The sequence below is a fragment of the Diadema setosum genome, chromosome 8, assembly GCF_964275005.1.
Source record: "Diadema setosum chromosome 8, eeDiaSeto1, whole genome shotgun sequence".
Classification (NCBI taxonomy): domain Eukaryota; kingdom Metazoa; phylum Echinodermata; class Echinoidea; order Diadematoida; family Diadematidae; genus Diadema; species Diadema setosum.
In genome coordinates this window covers 35355040-35374676 of record NC_092692.1, presented here as the reverse complement: position 1 = coordinate 35374676, position 19637 = coordinate 35355040, and the positions used below count along the sequence as shown (strand labels likewise).

The 19637-nt window shown below is 39.6% G+C and overlaps 1 protein-coding gene across 1 annotated transcript; it reads left to right on the top strand.

Annotated features, from left to right (window-relative positions):
- Positions 1 to 5677: 5677 nt before the first annotated feature.
- On the top strand, positions 5678 to 18332 carry LOC140231806 (ketimine reductase mu-crystallin-like). Its single transcript, XM_072311959.1, has 8 exons — positions 5678 to 5880; positions 10093 to 10246; positions 11394 to 11456; positions 12146 to 12247; positions 13441 to 13618; positions 15147 to 15268; positions 15759 to 15843; positions 16766 to 18332. Exons 1-8 carry the CDS (start codon positions 5678 to 5680, stop codon positions 16837 to 16839), a joined length of 981 nt encoding a protein of 326 aa, XP_072168060.1. The 3' UTR covers positions 16840 to 18332.
- Positions 18333 to 19637: the final 1305 nt, after the last annotated feature.

Here is a 19637-nt window from a genome sequence, read left to right as displayed (position 1 = left end):
GAAATGTACAACTGGACTTCAACGCTTTATTCCAGTGTCTTGGTGATATTACATTTTCGTACATTGAAAGACTGCGATTTAGAGAATTTTCATAAAAACACTATTGTTGGACCTGAATTACACTGTAAGTTGTGGAAAATGGTTGACAAACCACTGCATCGCCAATGATCCGTGGTGGGGAGGCGCCTTTGCAAAATTAAAGGGGTGCACACCCCCCATTTTTTCTTTTTATTTCTTTTGTTTTAACCAAAAAGTAAAGAGGGGGCACGCGCCCGGTGCGTCCCCCTCTGGATCCGCCACTGTGTAAGGTCTTGTAAGGAAGTGTTCTTTTCAAAGGGCAATATAATGCATTCTTTCTTTCTTTTGTAAATTTCTCTAATAAATAGCTTAAACATCCCACACACTGGATGCAGCAGGTGGCCCTGAGAGAGTGACATATTTGAACAGCAGAATATCCAATCACAGTGATGCACATGACATCCACAATACTGCATACCATTCAATAATTCTTTACACCACCATTATTCATGTGCAATGGTATGCAGAACTTGCAATTATCATACAAAAACTTCTGCCAGTAAACAACAATATACACTGTATGATTAATATTTCACAAAAATGTATTTAAAAAATCCATCTGTTATTCTTTGAAACTAGGAGCATATTCTCGAATGATATGGGGTTAGTTTTGTCACGAAACAAACAAACAAACAGAACATTGAGATGTATTATTGTAAAATTTCATATGTAATGTTGGGGGACATTATTCTTCAACCATGGAAATTTTGTTTAGATGTTTACAAGAGGTATATATCACCTTTAACTATGCACTTTGTTTTGTAGTAATGATTCCTGTAACATTTTTTTGTTAAAGGCAACTACTAACTGTTCACAGTGAACAGGTACCACAGCGCGTCCAGTGTGCAATTTATGCTGGAAGAGCCGTTCCTCCGTTCAGCAATGTAGACTTAATCAACAGCCTCACAGTGATGTACAAACTATACAATCACTGCATACACTTCCCAACCCAGCCTGATATCACTGCGGTTGCTGCAACCGTGTGAGCTCTCCATCAATGCGCAAGGATGTCATACCAGGATCCAGAACAGAACACCACAAAATGTCTTCCTTCCTTAATAGAACCCTAAGAACGTGGAATAAGCAGTGTAACTGCACTACCCCTGGAAACCTTCCGACATCCACTAACGGAAGGCAGTGGTTGATGTATGCCCCTAGACTGTATTAACCCGTTGAGGACAAGTCCCGAGTATACTCAGGCAGGTGTCTAATGGGAAATACGTGTTGTGGCAAAATCAGCCCGTCCTCATAATGGGTTAAATACATCGTTGTACTCGCGCTGTGTGATACCCTGCACCATGCACCTCAACCACTGTGTTTCACACATACACACATCCAAAGTTTGCAAGAATCTTCAAGATTAAAGGAGGCAGACTGAACCAGAATTAAAAAAAAAAAGGAGAAGAAGAAGAAGAAAAAAAAAAAGAAGAAGGACTTATGAAGTTTTGTTTTTTGGCTTTTCACGTTTCCATCTATTCCAACCAAGGGACTATGCAGCAGTGCAATACAATACATGTCAATTTGTAATGATTCATAGTACCCAGATCATCACTTATGGGAGTTATGTGGCCATGAGTATCTACAATGCCATTATATTTCATATTTTTTATCTACTATTTTTCTTTAGATTACTTAGCCTTTTGCAAAGGCGGCTCGCTATAGACTCGCATACGGCGGGCGGTGGACTCGCGTGCACACAGCGATTGGGGCCGCGCGCTGTGTGTGCGTGTGCTGAAATTATAGCGAGCTGCCTTTGCAAAAGGCTAAAGATTATACTTGGAAACTCCTACAAAAAAAAAAAAACACACCAAAAAACGACAACAACAAAAAAATAACAAAAAAACTTTCCCAACCAAGACTCTGCCAGTGATATCATCTGTCAATTTCACTGGCAAATAAACTACTGGAATACAACACTTCCTAGACCAAGCATACTGTAACTAAATTTGCATTTAATTTCCCTGCAATGTCATTTGTTAATCACATTGGGAACAAACCCCAGAGCGCTCCCTTTGTACAGTAGTAAACTGTCATGTTCGCGCTGGTCGTAACTCCGGGGCACTCCTTGATCGGCGTTTGGGCTGTGTTTCGCAGTTAGGCTGGTCGCAGCTTAATTGGGAACATGGAAACACGCAAGGAGTTCTGAATCATTTGTGTCTTCCTATCTGTGAGGGAGAGCCAGATCCAGTTTGGTGTACGATAGGGTCTACTTCATATTGTTTTAATATTTTTGAGTTGCAGCATCAAACATACATTCAAAGGAAATAAGACTGTTGAACATTGTGATTTTTGTCTTCTTGAACCTTCTTGGATTACCAACATGTCCATGATGTGATGTGAAACTGTACAACCCAGTCAGTCACTGTATAAAAAACGCGAGTCGTGTTTTTACAGTGACTGGGCTGTGTAATAACAGTTAGTCCTTTGTCTTTTTGCGTATGTGATGTATTAACAGAAATAAATGGTCCAATGGATCACTACATTCATGAACTGCCAGCATTTGGCATCATCTCATCTGCAAACATCACACACTGCAACTGGTTACATTCAACATTATCTGATATGACTGATTATCATTCACAAATCGAGTACAAACAGACCTAGTTTACAGTTTTTAGTTTGCGAAGCGGCAAAGGATCTTGTGTATGTACCTGAACAAGATCTTGTTATTAAATGGAAGGTAGGTAATATAAGACTCTAGTCTCAGAGTCTCACCTCAGAGTTGTGTGACTAGACGAGTCAACCAGCAAGGTAAACCCCGGGGCGCTCCTTGTACACAGATTCGCGTTCGGCGTTCGGGCTGGTTGCAGTTACCAGCAAGGCAGGGCCAAGGCAGCTCAAGAAATAATTAGAATTCTATAGAACGTCTAACGTTAGAGCTAGGGTACACTACAAAATAATTTGCATATAACTGTACTGTAGCTGTAGCGGAGCTTCACGCCCTATCTGGATGGCCTATCTGGATACTAGTATTGTTTGGAAAAGATTACAAGGCTTCCTACAACTCGGAATCTTCCGATCACCAGACGGGTAACGGTCGACAGTACACTCTCGATCTCTTGCACTAAATACAGTCTAGTGTCGTCATATATTGTACTGCCACAGAATTACTGCACTGATGTAAACACACACGTACACCACCACGGTACGAAACGCCTCTCTAGCTCTTCACGCATACACACCTCACTGTCTCGATGTAGGGAATATCCCTATGGGTAATATAAGTATGGTAAGCCTTATAATGAAATATTATTACCTCCGCCAAGGGAGGAGGTTTATGTTTTCTTCGGCGTTGGTTTGTTGGTTTGTTTGTCCGTGTGCAAAAAGCTCAAAAAATTGCAAACGGATTTGGATGAAACTTACAGGAAAGGTTGGGAATGGCACAAGCAACAGATGATCGAAGATCAGTGGTGGATTAGCTGCTTGACGGAAATCTGCGCTCTCAGAGTGCTTCTCTATAGTTTTATTTGTTATTTGTTATTATTATTATTTTTTTTTACTGTTCTTAGGTAGGTCTACCCAAATGATAAGATGAGTATTAAGTCGTAGTGACAATTTCATGATTCAATTCAATTCAATTCAATTCAATTCAATTTTATTTCCATTTCCATTGAATAAACAGAAAAAATATATACAATACATTTACAGAACAAATTTATAACAATTTCAAAGAAAACGTACAAGTGGTCACGAGTAACAACAGAATTTCGTTTCTAAGGTATATACCTAATACAAAGATTAGAATGGAAATGGAGGGTCCCACTTAAAAAGCAAAGCTTGTAGGGTATGGGACCCTCTAAAAATACGTACACAAAGTCAAAGAAACCAATTAATTGCAGTTACCAAATAATTGCAGTTACCAGCAATGTAGGGCCTAAGTTACTGGCATTCTCACTGGTATTGTAAAAAACAAAAATGAAAATAAACAGCAAAAACAACGACGACGACTACATATTGTAATACCAAAGGAAAAGAATAAACAATAAGAAAAACAAACAAAAAAACAAATGAACCCTAAAGTAATAAATGAGGAAAATTCTTCCCAGTGTCCAAGCGCAACAGATTGGAAAGCAATTGAGAAAACAGGTGAAGTTTAAAAATATGAAGCCGTAACTTTTAGTCCATCAGGATTCTACATACATGTGGATTCAACTTTTAAACATATTTTTCCATTTTCCTCAAGTTTTTATTTGATTGAACAATTCATATAATGTACGAGGGTTAAAGTTCCCCTCATATAATAGTCTCGGAGCTGAGTATGAGCTGAATATCCCTCTTGAATTTCATTTCCAACATCTGACTAGTTACGTGAAATAAAACAAGTCTCTGTTGTATCAAATACTATTTTTTTTTTTAAAATTATGATTAGGCCCTACAACCTGGTGTCTGTGAAGAATTCATGTTGTATATTATGTTTGGACTTCTTTGCTGTCCGATACTTACTGCCGGATTGTGGTGGCTTTTGGAAAAATGGCACCAGCATTATGAAATAATCTCCCATATTGCCTATCCAAACAACTAGGCCTTAGGCCCTATACTCATAGGGCTTATTGTTACAAAATTCAAATGAAAATCTGTGCTACAAAACTAATTTCTTTGATAATTTTTCATTACCAGTATATGTTGGCGATGTATGGATATAGAAATTTACTATTATTTTTGTCCTTATACAATATAAAAAAGTATATTGCATACCATTGGTACATAGGGAGAGACTAATTAATCCCTATAATAATGCTTTTATGAGAACGGAATACTGAAAAAAAGAAGAAGATATAACCTACTTTAGTATTAGGTTGGCGCTCCATACATATCCAGGGGTGCGTGCGTGGTCTCATCCACCTAGAGAACTCTGCGTAGAGTTCTGTGATCTCATCACGTACAGTAGTACAGGCAGGGGTAGTATAAGAGGAGGGGGTGTCTTGGGCACGTGTGTACATTTACTGTTGACCACTTGGCGGTGTCTGCACAGCACTCTCTGGTTATATTCCAAATGCTATGTAAAACTGTAATCGATCCCGTAGTTGCGGCATTTGGTCTTGATCTTCCGGAAGCTCTGGAGGTGAGTCTCTTTCTCTCATCAGATGTCACGACATACAGCGGGCCTACATTTCCCAACATCATAAGGCCTAATCTCATATAAATCTGTAACAGGTTATTTTGCTGGATCAAACACGGGGGGGGGGGGGGGGGGGTCACAGTTTAGTTAAAGTTTTAAGACTAAAAAGTCATGCATAACTCCCAAAATCATGTGTAGGCCCCTACCTTTACGCTTTATAAATGCACAACTTCGATTGATCTAGTTATTCAAGACTCTGGTTACACATGACATGTGAGAGCAGATCTACTTGAAAGATCTAGACCCTATCCCTATGAAACTATAAAAGTTAGTGGTAGTAGCACTAATTCTGGCTGTTCAGCGTTAGTTCTTATCATTATGTACAATACGCCGACATTACCGGTGTCTTACAGTAAGTTACAGTGTAATACTTCATCCCTTTTTTCAATATTCTGGTGCCAATAATTGCAATTTCTTCTTTGTTCTTCTGCAGACGGTAAATATAGCAGTCTAGATCAACTGCAGATAATCTCTGTTGCCATGGCTGCTTCATTTATGCCACGGATAATCGGTCATGCCGAAGTAGCAGCTGTACTAACGTTCGCAGACCTCGTACCAGCCATCGAGAAGGCTCACGCGACGTTTTCGCGACGGAACGACAAGTGCGCTGAGGATGGGAATGAGCAGAATCAAAGCGGCGTGTTCCCCCAGAGAACGATGATGCCCATTTCACAGCATGAGGGGTAACTATGGCAACAACAGTGGAGATTGTGATGTCACCTATAATCTTATTGAAGATTCTCATATTCCATGTCTCAAAACTACAATATATAGAAAAGGGAAAAGTTTAGGAAATGCCAAAGTTCTTTCACCAAATGTGTGAATATTTGTCACAAGCTCATACAAATGAGAAATTCTATGATCTACACAAATATAGAGATGATGCCATAGTGTTACGAGTCTTGTGGATTCTACTTGCAAACAATCTACTTGTACTTGCAGAAAAATCTGACATGGATATCCTTTAAAAAAAATGATAATTGTTTAGTGAGAATAGATGATGTGTGTGTGTGAGTTGTATTGCAGGTCTGCAAGTAAACACTTCACAACAACACCTACTCACTAATAAAGTTGTAGAGAGAAATGAGACATCAGGCACTCCAGGCATACATTGTAGATGGAAGGTTTTATTGGGTGCTCTGCACCGAGGCGAGTTGTCGGAGCAAGTAGCTCATGATGTGACGACGGTGAAATTGTGATACACTCTGCATTTTTACACAAAGAGCAGTCGGTATTTATACATATACAGGAGGTGACTCACCTCTCTGGTATCAGACAGTGAAACAAGCAAGTGGTCAGTGTTGTCAAGCGGTTACCTTGGAATTGTTTTGAAGAGAACCAGAGGGGAGGATAAATGACCCACGGAGAGAGGAGGAGAGAGAGTGGGAAAGACAGAGAGATCAGAGCGGAGAGAAGGAGATTGAGGAGGAGAGAGAAGCAGAGAAAGTTGAGCTGCTACAGTAGCTCCCCCCTAGTGAGCTTCTCGAAAGGTGGAAGAGAGAGATGGGAACGATAGAAAATGTAAAAGTATGCAGCGAGGCTAGAGCACACATGGAAATTATAAATTGTACTGAATGGTTTGGAAAACGTACATGCACACATTCGTTATGTTGAATTTCGTGAACCGTTGTAAGGCATAAAACGCGCTATGTAATCGTATACAAGACAATGCCAAAGTGAACGTGGTTCGAGAAATGCGAACGGAACAAATGTTAATTATGCTGAACGTTTCAAAGCAATGAACTTGGCAAACTGTATGCGTCGTGTACAGTTAAAATGCATGTAAGGCAACAAACGTATGAACGATAGGAATTGGCACACAATAATTCTGTCAATTTACATGTTTTCGTTTCAAGATGACGATACAGAAATAATCACTGGCAAGTGACGCGTGTCGTTGTAGGCAGTGTTTATAAACCGTGTTATCGCATATCGAAAGGCAACATATAATTTTAGAGAATTAAAGCATGATCATAGTACAATAATTGAAATGTGCAAGGTGATGCTTACTTGACAGATATGATATAGTGATCATGATACAAACGGTGAAATGAGTGTCCAACACAAATGTCCTGTATATGACTGAGTCTTTTTATCGCATGCGATGAACGTGCGCGGGTAATGTCCGGCTATCGCGGTTGACGAAGACTACCTGTAGTCAGTAGGACGTACGTGGACGACGAGAGTCGGGATGACTGGATGGTCGATGTCGATGTCAGATATCAACGGTCTCTCGACAGGACAGTGAGTCGCCTGGAGATGTCGTGTTGATAGTTGGCAAGCGCGAGATGGCCAGCGGCAGCAGCGAGTCGTGCCGGGAGAAACCGATGCGCGATGTGTTCGAGGTCGAGCCAAAGTTAGGCGGAGGGCGATCGAGAATTTGTGGCGGTCGATGTCATATTGAAGCAAGAGTTGCTGAGCGAGTCGTAGCGTGTCGTATCGTATCATGTCGTAGCGAGAGTTCGAGCGGCGTATCATATCGTCATGATCGTGTCAGAGCGACAGTTCGAGTGATTTGAATGGCGTCGTGCGGTTGAAAGCGGGTTGATGCTGGCAGGTGTCGGTGTCAGTGCGGCGATTAGGCGGTCGTGGATGTCGATCGTGCGTGCCTGCCGAAGGAACCGTCGAGTCGTGAGGAGGGTGAAGTAGACGGCGGGCGTCATCGTGGCGGACGAAACATGCAGCGTGCTCGTTGCGATGGCATGTTCGAAGATGATTGCTGTTGGCTTGGCGGGCGATGTCGTCGCATCAACTGCGTTGTGACGTGCAAAAGATGAGCGTAAGTGCCAGCGTAAGTGGCGGGGTCGAAATCGTCGAATACTAGTAAATGTCAGTTCGTCATGGGCGCGATGAATTTCCCCGGCAGTTAGCGTAACCTGATTCAGAGAACCAGTTGAGTCGGGGAGTAGCTCATGACTAGAGAAGCGTGGTTGAAATGTCGATAGGTGTGTCGATGAAATGCGTGCACGAGATCGAGGGAAAGTCCTTTAGGTGAATGTATTGAGGGAGTGGCCGCGGGCTGGTCGAGTGCATGTCGTGATGTGGCAGCGGGCCGGTGACGAGAAAAAGGAGCAATCCCGTTGATGCAAAGTTGAGTTGTGCATGTCGCAAGGTAGATGACAGAGATGCAGAAAATTGGCTCCGAGAAAGGGGAGATGGACTAGGAAAGTTGGGTCAGATGAGGTCCAACATCCATCTCAAGGTGCAGAGAGGCAGAAGTGTCGGCAGCCATTGTTGAGGCAAGCTCGGGCGTGGTTGGAGTTGACGTCGTGTCAGTCATGATTTGCTGCGTTGTTGTTCGTAATACGGGGTCACCAATTTAGCGAGTGATGGGAGATGTGTTGTATGTGTGTGTGTTTGTCCGTATTGCAGGTCTGCAAGTAAACACTCCACAACAACACCTACTCACTAATTAATTAAGGTCGGATACACTATAGGAAATGAAGACAACGAGCCGCTCCGAGCGTACATTGTAGATTGGGTGGTTTATTAGAGGCTCTGCACCAAGTTGTGGGAGCCAGTCACTGATGATGTGACGACGGTGAAATTGTGATACACTCTGCATTTTTACACAAAGAGCAGTCGGTATTTAATTGTTTTGAAGAGAACCAGAGGGGAGGATAAATGACCCACGGAGAGAGGAGGAGAGAGAGTGGGAAAGACAGAGAGATCAGAGCGGAGAGAAGGAGATTGTGGAGGAGAGAAAAGCAGAGAAAGTTGAGCTGCTACAATTGCATCCTTAGGAGTTGATTACTGTACGAGCTGAAATTTTCGTGGTGGTTTTATTTTCACGAATTTCGCGATCGCCTTTGAACCGCGAAAATAACAACACGCAAAAATAACGTGCGAACAGATAAACACAGTTACACCTCGCAACCGCGAAATTAACAACATGTGAAAATGTTCTCTTAGCAGCTATTCGCGAAAATATCTGTACCCGAAAATTTCAGCTCGTACAGTATTTTGTAGTTGTATTGATCATTATTCAATGAGGGAGGACTGACTTGTCACCTTACATTATAATTTCATGGCATTTTAAAAAAGATATGTTGCATTAAAATTTGGGGCTCTAAAAAGTTGTAATGGATTTAATGCAGCATGATCATTTTACCTCATCTACAGTAGAGCAGTGCTACTCTTCGTTGTGGGAAACTATTTTAAACTTTAAAATTCCAAATCTAATATTTTAATGAAAGCAATATACTTTCTTTGCCCTTTATACTGTTACTTCATTTTAAAATATTAACTTACACTATAGCTTGGCAAGGTGATTTACTTAAAAAAAGTGATCATATACTTTATCACATAAAGCTGATTAGGTTTGATGCTGTAAACCATATTGTTAAGTGAGTGTATGATATTGTTACTAAATCTGACATTGAAAATAATTTTCTTTTTCATGATTTTGTTTGTAATTTTTTTAAAGTCTTTTCTATCTCAGTCCAATATATGCATTTGATTTAATATTATGAGCACATTTTCCATTCACTATCAAGAGATCTGATGAGCTGAAAAAGTGGTAGATCTCTACTAAATTCAACTTTGGACAACTTTGGACTCAAATTATGAGTCAATTGTGTGATTCAGAAACTTAAGGCAGAGGTAGAAAAATGGTTTTGTCAGCTTGGCAGCATCGAAGAATTGTGATTTGAAATGATATTAAGTATCGCACAATTTTGCAATCACATCATATTTGATTTATTAAGTGGAGGCTGATTTGAGTGGTTTGATGTTTCTATAATATGCTTCTTGTCATCAAAAATTAGTGAAGATCAAAGCACTTGGTTCTAATGTAAAGACAACCTGCTTTTGGGTGGTTTTCAGCAAAGGAAACAGTGCCTCTTGATGGAAATAATATGGTGCAAGGTCTTTCCTCTTTTACCCCCCTTTTCCAGGGTTGTTTATGTCATGCCAATCTACAGTGTAGCAGATGATATTGTAGCCACCAAAATCGTCTCCAACTTTAAAAATAACATGGAAAAGCACAACATCCCATCACATCTTGCCAACATCATTCTTAATGATTCCAAAACTGGGATGATAAAAGCGGTGAGTATGTTTGTTTGTTTTTAAGTTTCTTAATGTGTATTGACCTGTCTGTGTTTGTGTACATTGATTATTTGATGATCCCCCCCCCCCCCTTTCTAAACTGTTGCCATGATGCAACACTCAATTTGCAGAATGCATACCAGCTCTTCCTTCAGGGTCCAAGTGTACAGAGCTCTTATAAAAAATGTAATCTTGAAAGTCTCTAGACTGCAATATTTTACTCACCGCATTTACTCTCTCAATGTACAAGTTTGTAATCAGAATCTGCTGACTTCATTGTCAGAGCTCAGGGATATGTTTACATAAATAGATTATTGCTTTCAATATAGCCAATGTGGATACAGTGGTGCACCCCATTTCTTTTGCACCTTGAACCCTGTTCGGTGCCTTTGCTTATCATTTGTGCTATGTGTGTGTATACACCATCCTAGATTTTGCAATGAGCATGAAATGAAAATAAAGATTATTGCCCCGCATAACCTGTTTGTTTTGGAGAATAACTTGCTTGCATATTTTATGTAGTAAAAAAAATCTTAGTTTAAATGTTGATGCTATATTTCTGATTACTTTCTAATACAGTATAAAGAGGATCTACATGTCTCAGCTGTGTACAGCATATTGATACGGTTTATATTTTTGCAAATTTTGCAAGTCGAGTGCTATCAGCAAAATTTAACAAAGCACAAACCACGATTGCCAATTTAACCACTCGCAAAATTGTCAGAAGTCCCTAGTTGCATAGAATTTAGAATCGCTAAAATGATATGGTTTGTGTGTACAGCAGCAATTCTAAAGAAAGTATGTGTCTGGATGTATTGGGGGAGGGGGTTAGGACTGGATTGGGAAATGCAGACATTTGTGTGGGAATGAAACCTTTTTGAAGGACAATGTGATACAGTAGGGATTTGATGGATTTAATACAGGATGATCTCTTTTTCGGGTCAGTGGAGGTAGGTCTTAGTAGATTAAAGCAGAATGAGCCAATGAGCATTTAGGAAGTTTTGATTAAACAAACATATCAAACTAAAACAAACATATGACTGTCCAGTGTCACCCAAATACAATGTACAATATTCACTTATAATACTTGATTCTGCCATCTAGCAGCATTGCATTTGTGTAAAAACTCCAACTGTAACCCTTTCAGATTATTGATGGAGACCACGTGACCGGAATGCGGACTGCAGCAGCATCAGCAGTGGCTACCAAGGTGAGTGAGCCCTCAGTGTTTGATAAAAGGGAAGGAGAACATGTGATCTGTGCTTTTAAATCACTGTAATCGTTGATAGAGAAGACCATCTTGACTGAAGTTTTGGAATGGAGCATTATTAATTTGTTTGTAAACATCATTTGTGTGAGGACACACCTTTAGATACTGTTGCTTAGCACTAGATAACCTTATGGATATTAACCTGTTGAGGACGGATTAATTTTGCTACAAAACGCATTTCCCATAGACACCTGCCCGAGTATACTCAGGACTCGTCCTCAACAGGTTAGTATCAAATCAGACTGTAACTGGGATAAAATGTGTGGTAAGGTGGATAGAATTGGACTGACTCAGTCATGACTGTCATCACGGAAACTCAACTTCTGTGGGAGGCTGTTGAAAAGGTGAAAATGTGCATTCTTTTGTAAGTTTCAGTAACAGGGATTCAGCTTGGGTTAATTTTTCTTGTTTGAAAGAGAGTTTAGGTGAATGGTTGTAAAAAGCTTCACACTGACTCTTTGATGAAAATGAATCATGGTAATTTTGGTTATATGAGATGTTATGAAATGATCATGAGTCAGGAAGCTGTAATACGTCATTTTGATATCTAGATCCAGTTTTGACAAGAAAATAAGAGGTGAATATCTGTCATATTTTGCCTTGAAATATATGATTTCTGTGCCTGACAGTACTTGGCCAGAGAGGGGGCTGATACCCTGGCTATCCTGGGGGCTGGCAGTCAAGCTGAATATCACCTGAAGGCCATGCGTCATATCTTAAAGCTGAAGGAGGTATGTCCATGAAAGAGAATTCTTCTACTGTTTTCCATGTTTTCAAACATTTATTTTCTTAACATTAAGAATGTATAATACACTCATTTCCTTTCTTGAAATATGTCGGTTCTCCAGTCATAAGTTTTATTTTGTGCATGTTGTGTTGTTGTTATGTAACAGTGGAGGAGAATGGTGTGTGTGTGGGGGGGGGGGGGTGGTTGTCAAAGGAGATTTGGTAGATTGCAATGTTATAAAAAGCATGTAGTTTTGCTAAGAACCTGATACCAATAAGAAGAATTAAGGATTATTGAAAGATTGAATGCTCAACGAATGGGCCCCTGGACTCGAACACCAAACTTGCTAAATGATTGTATTATGAATAGATGAATTGGTAGGAATCAAATCATACACCAAGACACACATAAGATAAGCTTATGATTATATAATGATCCTTACTGTTTCCCCAATTATTGTAATGTACACTGTAGAAGTATGACATAAAGAGGAGGATGAGTAGGCCTAGTTAGCAATTGATTTATTTCTGTGCTCAGTAATTGTCTGTCTAATCAAGACTACCTATATGTCTACCTAAGCCATATGATGTGGACAGATGTGTAGAGAATGATTTTCTATTCATTTGTCAAAGCAGAAAGCATAGAACAAGAACTCCCACCATCCATTTTGATATATCTTGTCTGATTTCTCTGATAAAAATTGCACGTGTCTCATGCAATTCTTCTGGTTGAGAAAGCAAATTTTATTGAAGATTTTTTTTTTTTTTTTTTTTTTTTTTTTTAATTTGGTGTGATCATGTGTACCAGTGTGGGTTGATCAAAACTCAGTTTAGTTAACTCTCATCTATAATTGGATTTCTTTTCCCACCATGGATAATGCTCTTGCACTGTTGATGACATCAATGATGTTTAATAATGAAGGGTTGAACAGTGAGGCTGTAGTTTCATCTTCACTGGATCTCTGTTTCAATATGCCACTGCTAATGCACATGATAGTCATGCCTCAGAATCTGATGGGGTTAATTGAGCTTTATTCAGCATCTAAAAACTGTTGCACCTTTTTGTATTAAAGCAAATCATGTCATCCATCATGGGACCTCTTTAAACGGAGTCATTCTTTTGGTAATTCTAGGCACACTTCTCTAATTCCAGCATGCTCCGCCCTTTTCTTAGCTCGCTTGTGTTTTCATTGTGTAGATCAGGGTATGGACAAGATCGTTTGAGAAGGCCAAGGCTTTTGCCGAGAAGTTTGACGTCGTGGCTTGCGAGACAGCCAGAGAGGCGGTCAAGGATGTGGACGTGATTGCTTCCTGCACCTCGGCCCAGACTCCTGTCCTGGAGGCTGGCTGGTTGAAGGAGGGAGTGCACATTAATGGCAAGTTGCTCTGCTCTCACCCATTACCATCTTCATCTGAATCCCAATTTTAACAAAGCCTTTCAAACTAGAGTTCCCACAGCAGCATTCTGATAGTCTTTTTTTCACCCTGCCTGTTGAAACACTAGTTGTTGCTCGGACGTTGCCACAGAATCTCCTGCTGTTTTATTGTTTGAGGCGAGGAATTTTGTTCTCCAGGCGTTGTTGCAATGTTGCCACACTAAGGTCTGTTAAAATAGGGCTTGAGAGACAAGGTTCATCTCCATTATTGGTTTCTGGTGTGTACAGCGAAACTCTGCTTCATCTCCAAATTTGCTGAAAAATTGATTATAGCATCCAAGAAACAAAACAATGAAAACCACATTTACTGGTAGATTATTGAGGAAAGTCATTGGCCATTGGATTATGTTGTTTGCTTTCACAAGTTGGTGATATGAGTAAAAACTACAAAGGAATTATTTTTTATTCCTACTGTACAAGTGCATAAATTGTTAAAGCCTTTAGAAATGTATGGCTTGATGCTACCATTTGGCATGCTTAATTGCATATAGATATGTGACCCGCCACAACAAAAGGGTCCTAAAGTCGCTGACGGCGGAGCCGAGAAAATCGAGTTTGAAATCAGATCATCAAAATCAGTCAAAACAATCATATTTCTATTTTGGGCATAATTTTGTAGTCTAATGTATGGCCTAACATCTGCCGAAATTTCGAGGCTAAATGATCAAAGGAAAAACAAGAAATTAGCGTTTTTGTAGGCCATGATTTTCAGACTTTCAACGGAACAGAAATGTGTCTGAAGATTTGGATTTAGCGCAGCAGACAGACTCCACCCCCAGCAACGAGGGGGTGATCTCATTGGTCAGTGCGTGGCACCTTGGTTACTGATTGGTCGTGCGTAGACCGCTGACGCCATGCTTGAATGAACATCGCGGAGGTTGCTAGGAGCATACCGTCTACTGTCAAGAGGTGAAAACTGCCTTGCCTTCCCTTAATCTTGATAGTGTCGGAAGGAAAACTTAGAAGGCAGTTTTCTCGAAACGCTGATTTCCTAAATCACTCGATATACGCTAATAAAATCATCAATATCTCCGCAACCAAGTACTTTTATGAGTCATGTTATGTATGAAATTAAAGTGGAAGAATAAATGAATAATGTCATGTCATTTTCAGAAAATTGTCCTCCCCCGACTTTCGGATCCTTTTGTTGTAGCCGGTCACATATACACCAGCTATTTTGTGAACAATGTCACAGCCTCCCATGATTCATGAAGTGCAATGAACCATGTTTAAAGTTGAAGAGCAGTGACTAGTGGTAGTGGTACATAAGAATTCTGTCATATACATTGATGAATCATTAATAAATCATTGGTACAAGATATCAATATTTGAATCAGAGCAGATGGCTGTCTTTCATTGATTTTGAAAATGATTTATTGCTCTCGCCAGGGCTTAAATATTCCCTAGTATTCCATTCAGTACCATGCAATATAATACAAATATTGCTCTCCTGGTCGTTATTAAACAGGTGTGGGTGCATGTGTGCCCTGGGCGCAGGAGCTGGGGTCAGAGGTCATGAGAAGTGCTGTGGTGTACTCGGACAGCACCCCGGGGGCGCTGCAGGAATCCGGAGATGTCATTCATTCCAAGGTCAGAATGTGACAAAGACACAAACACATAGAGCATTATAGACAAACTTGTACCCCTTTTGGACTGGGCAGTACAATTATTTGACTTTTTGAATTTTTCCCACACTTCAAAATTGCTCTTCATTCTCTCTTTCTCTCTCTCTCTCTCCCTCCCTCTCTCTCTCTCTGATGTCTTGTTTAAAGACTAAAAAATGATGATGAAAGTTTTTTAGAGAAACATTGATACTTTCTGCCCAAGGGTAGAAATACTCCAGATTTATTAAGAAACATTTTTATCTCATGTTATGTATGAAACACCCCTCAAGAATTTTTGCAATTTACTCATAGATAACAATGAGCCTAAAAAAAGTGTTTTGGTAATGAATGACACTAGAAGATTGAGTTTTATTAGTTATTTATTAGTTGGCAAATTCCTTCTTTTATCTCAGTCATTTCTTTAGACATAAGCTTGCTGTCATTTCATGTGTCATTCCTTCTGCTTTGTTGACCAGGTGGAGATCTTTGGTGAGATTGGTGAAGTTATCAATGGAAAAGTTGAAGCAATGAGGAACAAGACAACTGTCTACAAGTCGCTAGGTGAGCGAATATCTTCAAATATGGTCTTGTGTTAAAGTTGTCAACTTCCCATCGAACTGTAAGCATCCCGACCCCTTGTGGATTTTTTCATTTGCAGTGAGGTCCTTTACCGTTGTCCCATACAGTTATTACGAAGACACCCTTTGAAACAAGCTTGGCCTTTCACTTTCATTTTGATTTATCAAGTAGGAAATAAGAAGGCTAATCAGAACATGCTATCTGTGACATGCTGCCAGAACTTGTTTAAAGTATCGAGAAGACGCCTTTTGCTTCATGATGTTTTTGTAGATATGTCTACTTTAAGAGACTCCACACATACGGAGGCTTATGTAATTGGGATTGAAGTTGCAACTCAGTAAACAGAGATTTAATCTTTGGTATCAATAACTTTGTAGGCCATTTCTGTGGCTGTGTGCTCCAGATACAACAATGTGATTTTAAAATATGATAACTTGAAATAGTCTGTCTGAGATGGTTTGAACAGGATTTAGGAAAACAAAAAAGCTCCTTCTGGTTGTAAGAATTACACTGTATTATATTCATGTTTGTTTGCATGTATAGACCTTTCACAGTCCAACCATAAAAACGCATGCACCCCCTCCCCAAGCACATGCACTGGGTTCAATGACATTTGTTCTTGCGTCAATTGCTCCCGTGGAATATCTGGACGCTAAACCAAACATGAATTCTACCAGCAATAATAACTCTAACCCTAATCCTCACATCAAACTAAACCTAAAACCCTATCACAGCCCTTACCCTAACCCTTGTAGTCCTTTGAGAAAATAAGACCAGGGAAATTGTAGCAGGAGCGAAAGTTGTGTCACCCATGCACAGAGTGCAGCAAACCCTGATTTTCGCATCTGTCCAATATCTTGATAGCTGAGCTGTCCCTGGTTTCTCCTGGTCACTTTTCTTGTAGGACTGGCCATCCAAGATGCCGCCGCTTCCAGGATTGTCCTGGACAAGGTGGTCGGACGCGAGAAAGCCACCTAGCCCCTCTATTCCAAGGCTTTGGGAATGGAGTGACATCTCCATGGACTACCCTGCTGTCAGACAACTCCATGTGAAATCTTCTCAGTACTGTTTGATTGCCTTTTTGCTTCTGTTGTGTAGTGTTTGTTAACATGTGTATCAACATTTTGCTCATTCTGTTGTATTTTTCCCTCTCTCTTTTGTTTTGTTTGTTTATTTTTATTTAACCGGGGTTGTGCCTTGTTTATCACAAGGCAAAAAAAAAAAAAAAAAAAAAAAAAAATGATTGTAACTCCTATACTATTTCTTTTCTTTCCAGTGGAGATGAATGTGCCGAAATTGAATTCGCAAATATGGGTACAGTTGTCCTTGGTTTACTGTTTTGTATCTGTTTTGATATGTTGCAGAAGAGGCCTTACAAAGGTGCTGAAATTACTTACTTGTCATTTGTGTACACTTCTCGTATCTTCACCAAACTAGCAAAAAGTCAAATGCTTAACCCGTTGAGGACGAGTCCCGAGTATACTCGGGCAGGTGTCTATGGGAAATGCGTGTTGTAGCAAAATCAGTCCGTCCTCAACGGGTTAAGAGTTGCTTCAAATATAAACTAAGAAATTCAGTGCTGCTACTTAAATTTGTCTTCCTTTTTCATAATCATGTCATAATGTGATGGAGATAAAATATACCATGGAAAAAAAATTGTGTGTGTGTCATCGTCTTTCCACTGTTAAACTCATAGTGCAGTATCCTCCTTTGATGAGTGACTCATATTACGGTATTCTCTTGATAAACTTATTATGCAGTGTCCTCTTGATGAACTCATAGTGCAGTAATCTCTTTTGACTAACTCATAGTGCAGTATCCTCTTCTGACTAACTCCATAGTGCAGTATCCTCTTGACTAACTCATAGTGCAGTATCCTCTTCTGACTAACTCATAGTGCAGTATCCTCTTTTGACTAACTCATAGTGCAGTATCCTCTTCTGACTAACTCATAGTGCAGTATCTTCTTGACTAACTCATAGTGCAGTATCCTCTTCTGACTAACTCATAGTGCAGTATCCTCTTTTGACTAACTCATAGTGTAGTTATCTATTTTGACTAACTCATAGTGCAGTATGAATCATGTTGGATGTATATTTAAGATTACCCCTAAAAAATTGCAACCTGCTACACAGAAGAGGGGTCAATTTGAGGACATTCAGCTCTTTAATGAAATTAAGGAAAATTGTTTAAAGGAATGATTGACATCTCCCTAGTGTGTACTATTGAGATATAGAAAGCTGTTGGCAGGAACTCTATAGAGATTTGTGAAGATTCATGAGACATTTTTAATCTTAAATGTTCTGAGTAATAATGTCTTTGGATTATCCCTTCTCAAACCAATTATGGATATGTGAACTTCACTTTGAGTCTGAATTGAATCAGAAATTCATAGATATTGAATGAAAGAATGTAGCATAATTCTATGTTTTATGTATTGATATGTCTCATCATACACATTGCAGTACATGGGGATTATTTAACTTCTTTATGTGCCATGTTCGCACGCCCGACGCAGTCGACAGCATGCCAAATTTGCATATTCTGCTCAAACGTACAAACCAGCCCAATCCATCAGTAAATTGCATACATAGCTTGTACTTTATGTGGTGATTGAATATCAAGTGCAGTTCCCGACTGGATTTGCAAGTAAATTCTAACTTTCTGTCACTGCCTTGAGTGAGTGCAGAAGTAATTACACTACAATATTACAGCTACCGGTCATTTGAAAAAGAAAATCATCATAGATGTAGTATACAATTTACATCAAAACAATGCTTCGTATTTTCTCTACAACTTTGCTCATTACATGTCGAGGGTAACCAAAATGTGTAAAAGTTACGTAGATTTGAAAAACAGAATGTTTTCACAAAGCATGACTTCGTTGCTGTCTCAGAATAATGTGGCATAACACCTTGGCATATAAAGAGTTAACGGACATGGCTGCACAGAGAGTTGTGTATGTGGGACTGACCATATTTTACACCTGGGTGTATGATGACACTTGTTTGCATTGCTTCTGTTGGAGTGATTAATGGTGTATAGTGAGAGGTTTCATTATTACCTTGTGTGTTTCAGATATTTTTATATGAATGCTGCCATGAATAAGAAGTGATTGTTCTTTTTTGTAGTGCCATCATAGTAATGGCGAGTCTATGAATTTGTGAATTTATCATGAAAGCATTATCCGTCTAGTTTGTTGTTTGTCACACAAATGCAAGCAAAGTTATTTTCTTATCAACGCAGGAAAAGCTGTGTGTGTGTGTGTGTGTGTGTGTAAATGAAGAAGTAGTGTCAACAGTTACATCAAAGATGAATCCAAGGAATGTCTAATGAATGCTTACTACAAAGTGCTTTGATCCATTCATTCATTCAGTCCATTGTACAACAACAATATATGTTGTGTTTATGCCAGCTGTTATTTTCATGAGTGATACATGTCTGTTCATATGTTCTCCAAGAAGGGCAGTGGAATTAGAGAAAAGTTTCTTCGATTTTGAGTTTACGTTGTCATTTTCAGGTTTTCATTGCATGACCAAGTAATTATTCACAGAGATATTTATTATCATGGAATACACTTAACCCCCCGAGGACGGGCTGATTTTGCTTCAACACACATTTCCCATAGACACCTGCCTGAGTACACTCGGGGATTTGTCCTCAACGGGTTAAGTGAATTTTGTGAAGCCTGTAAAGAATTTCGGTACAATATGTACATCTATGTCAGAGCACATCGTGGAAGAGCTAGCCATGGAGGAAGATTTTGTACATTACCA

Coding starts and splice junctions, on each gene's coding strand:
- LOC140231806 (XM_072311959.1), top strand. CDS start 5,678: ATGGCTGCTTCATTTATGCCACGGATAATCGGTCATGCCGAAGTAGCA. Junction 5,881..10,092: donor CCCATTTCACAGCATGAGGG/GTAACTATGGCA, acceptor CCCCTTTTCCAG/GGTTGTTTATGTCATGCCAA. Junction 11,457..12,145: donor CATCAGCAGTGGCTACCAAG/GTGAGTGAGCCC, acceptor TGTGCCTGACAG/TACTTGGCCAGAGAGGGGGC.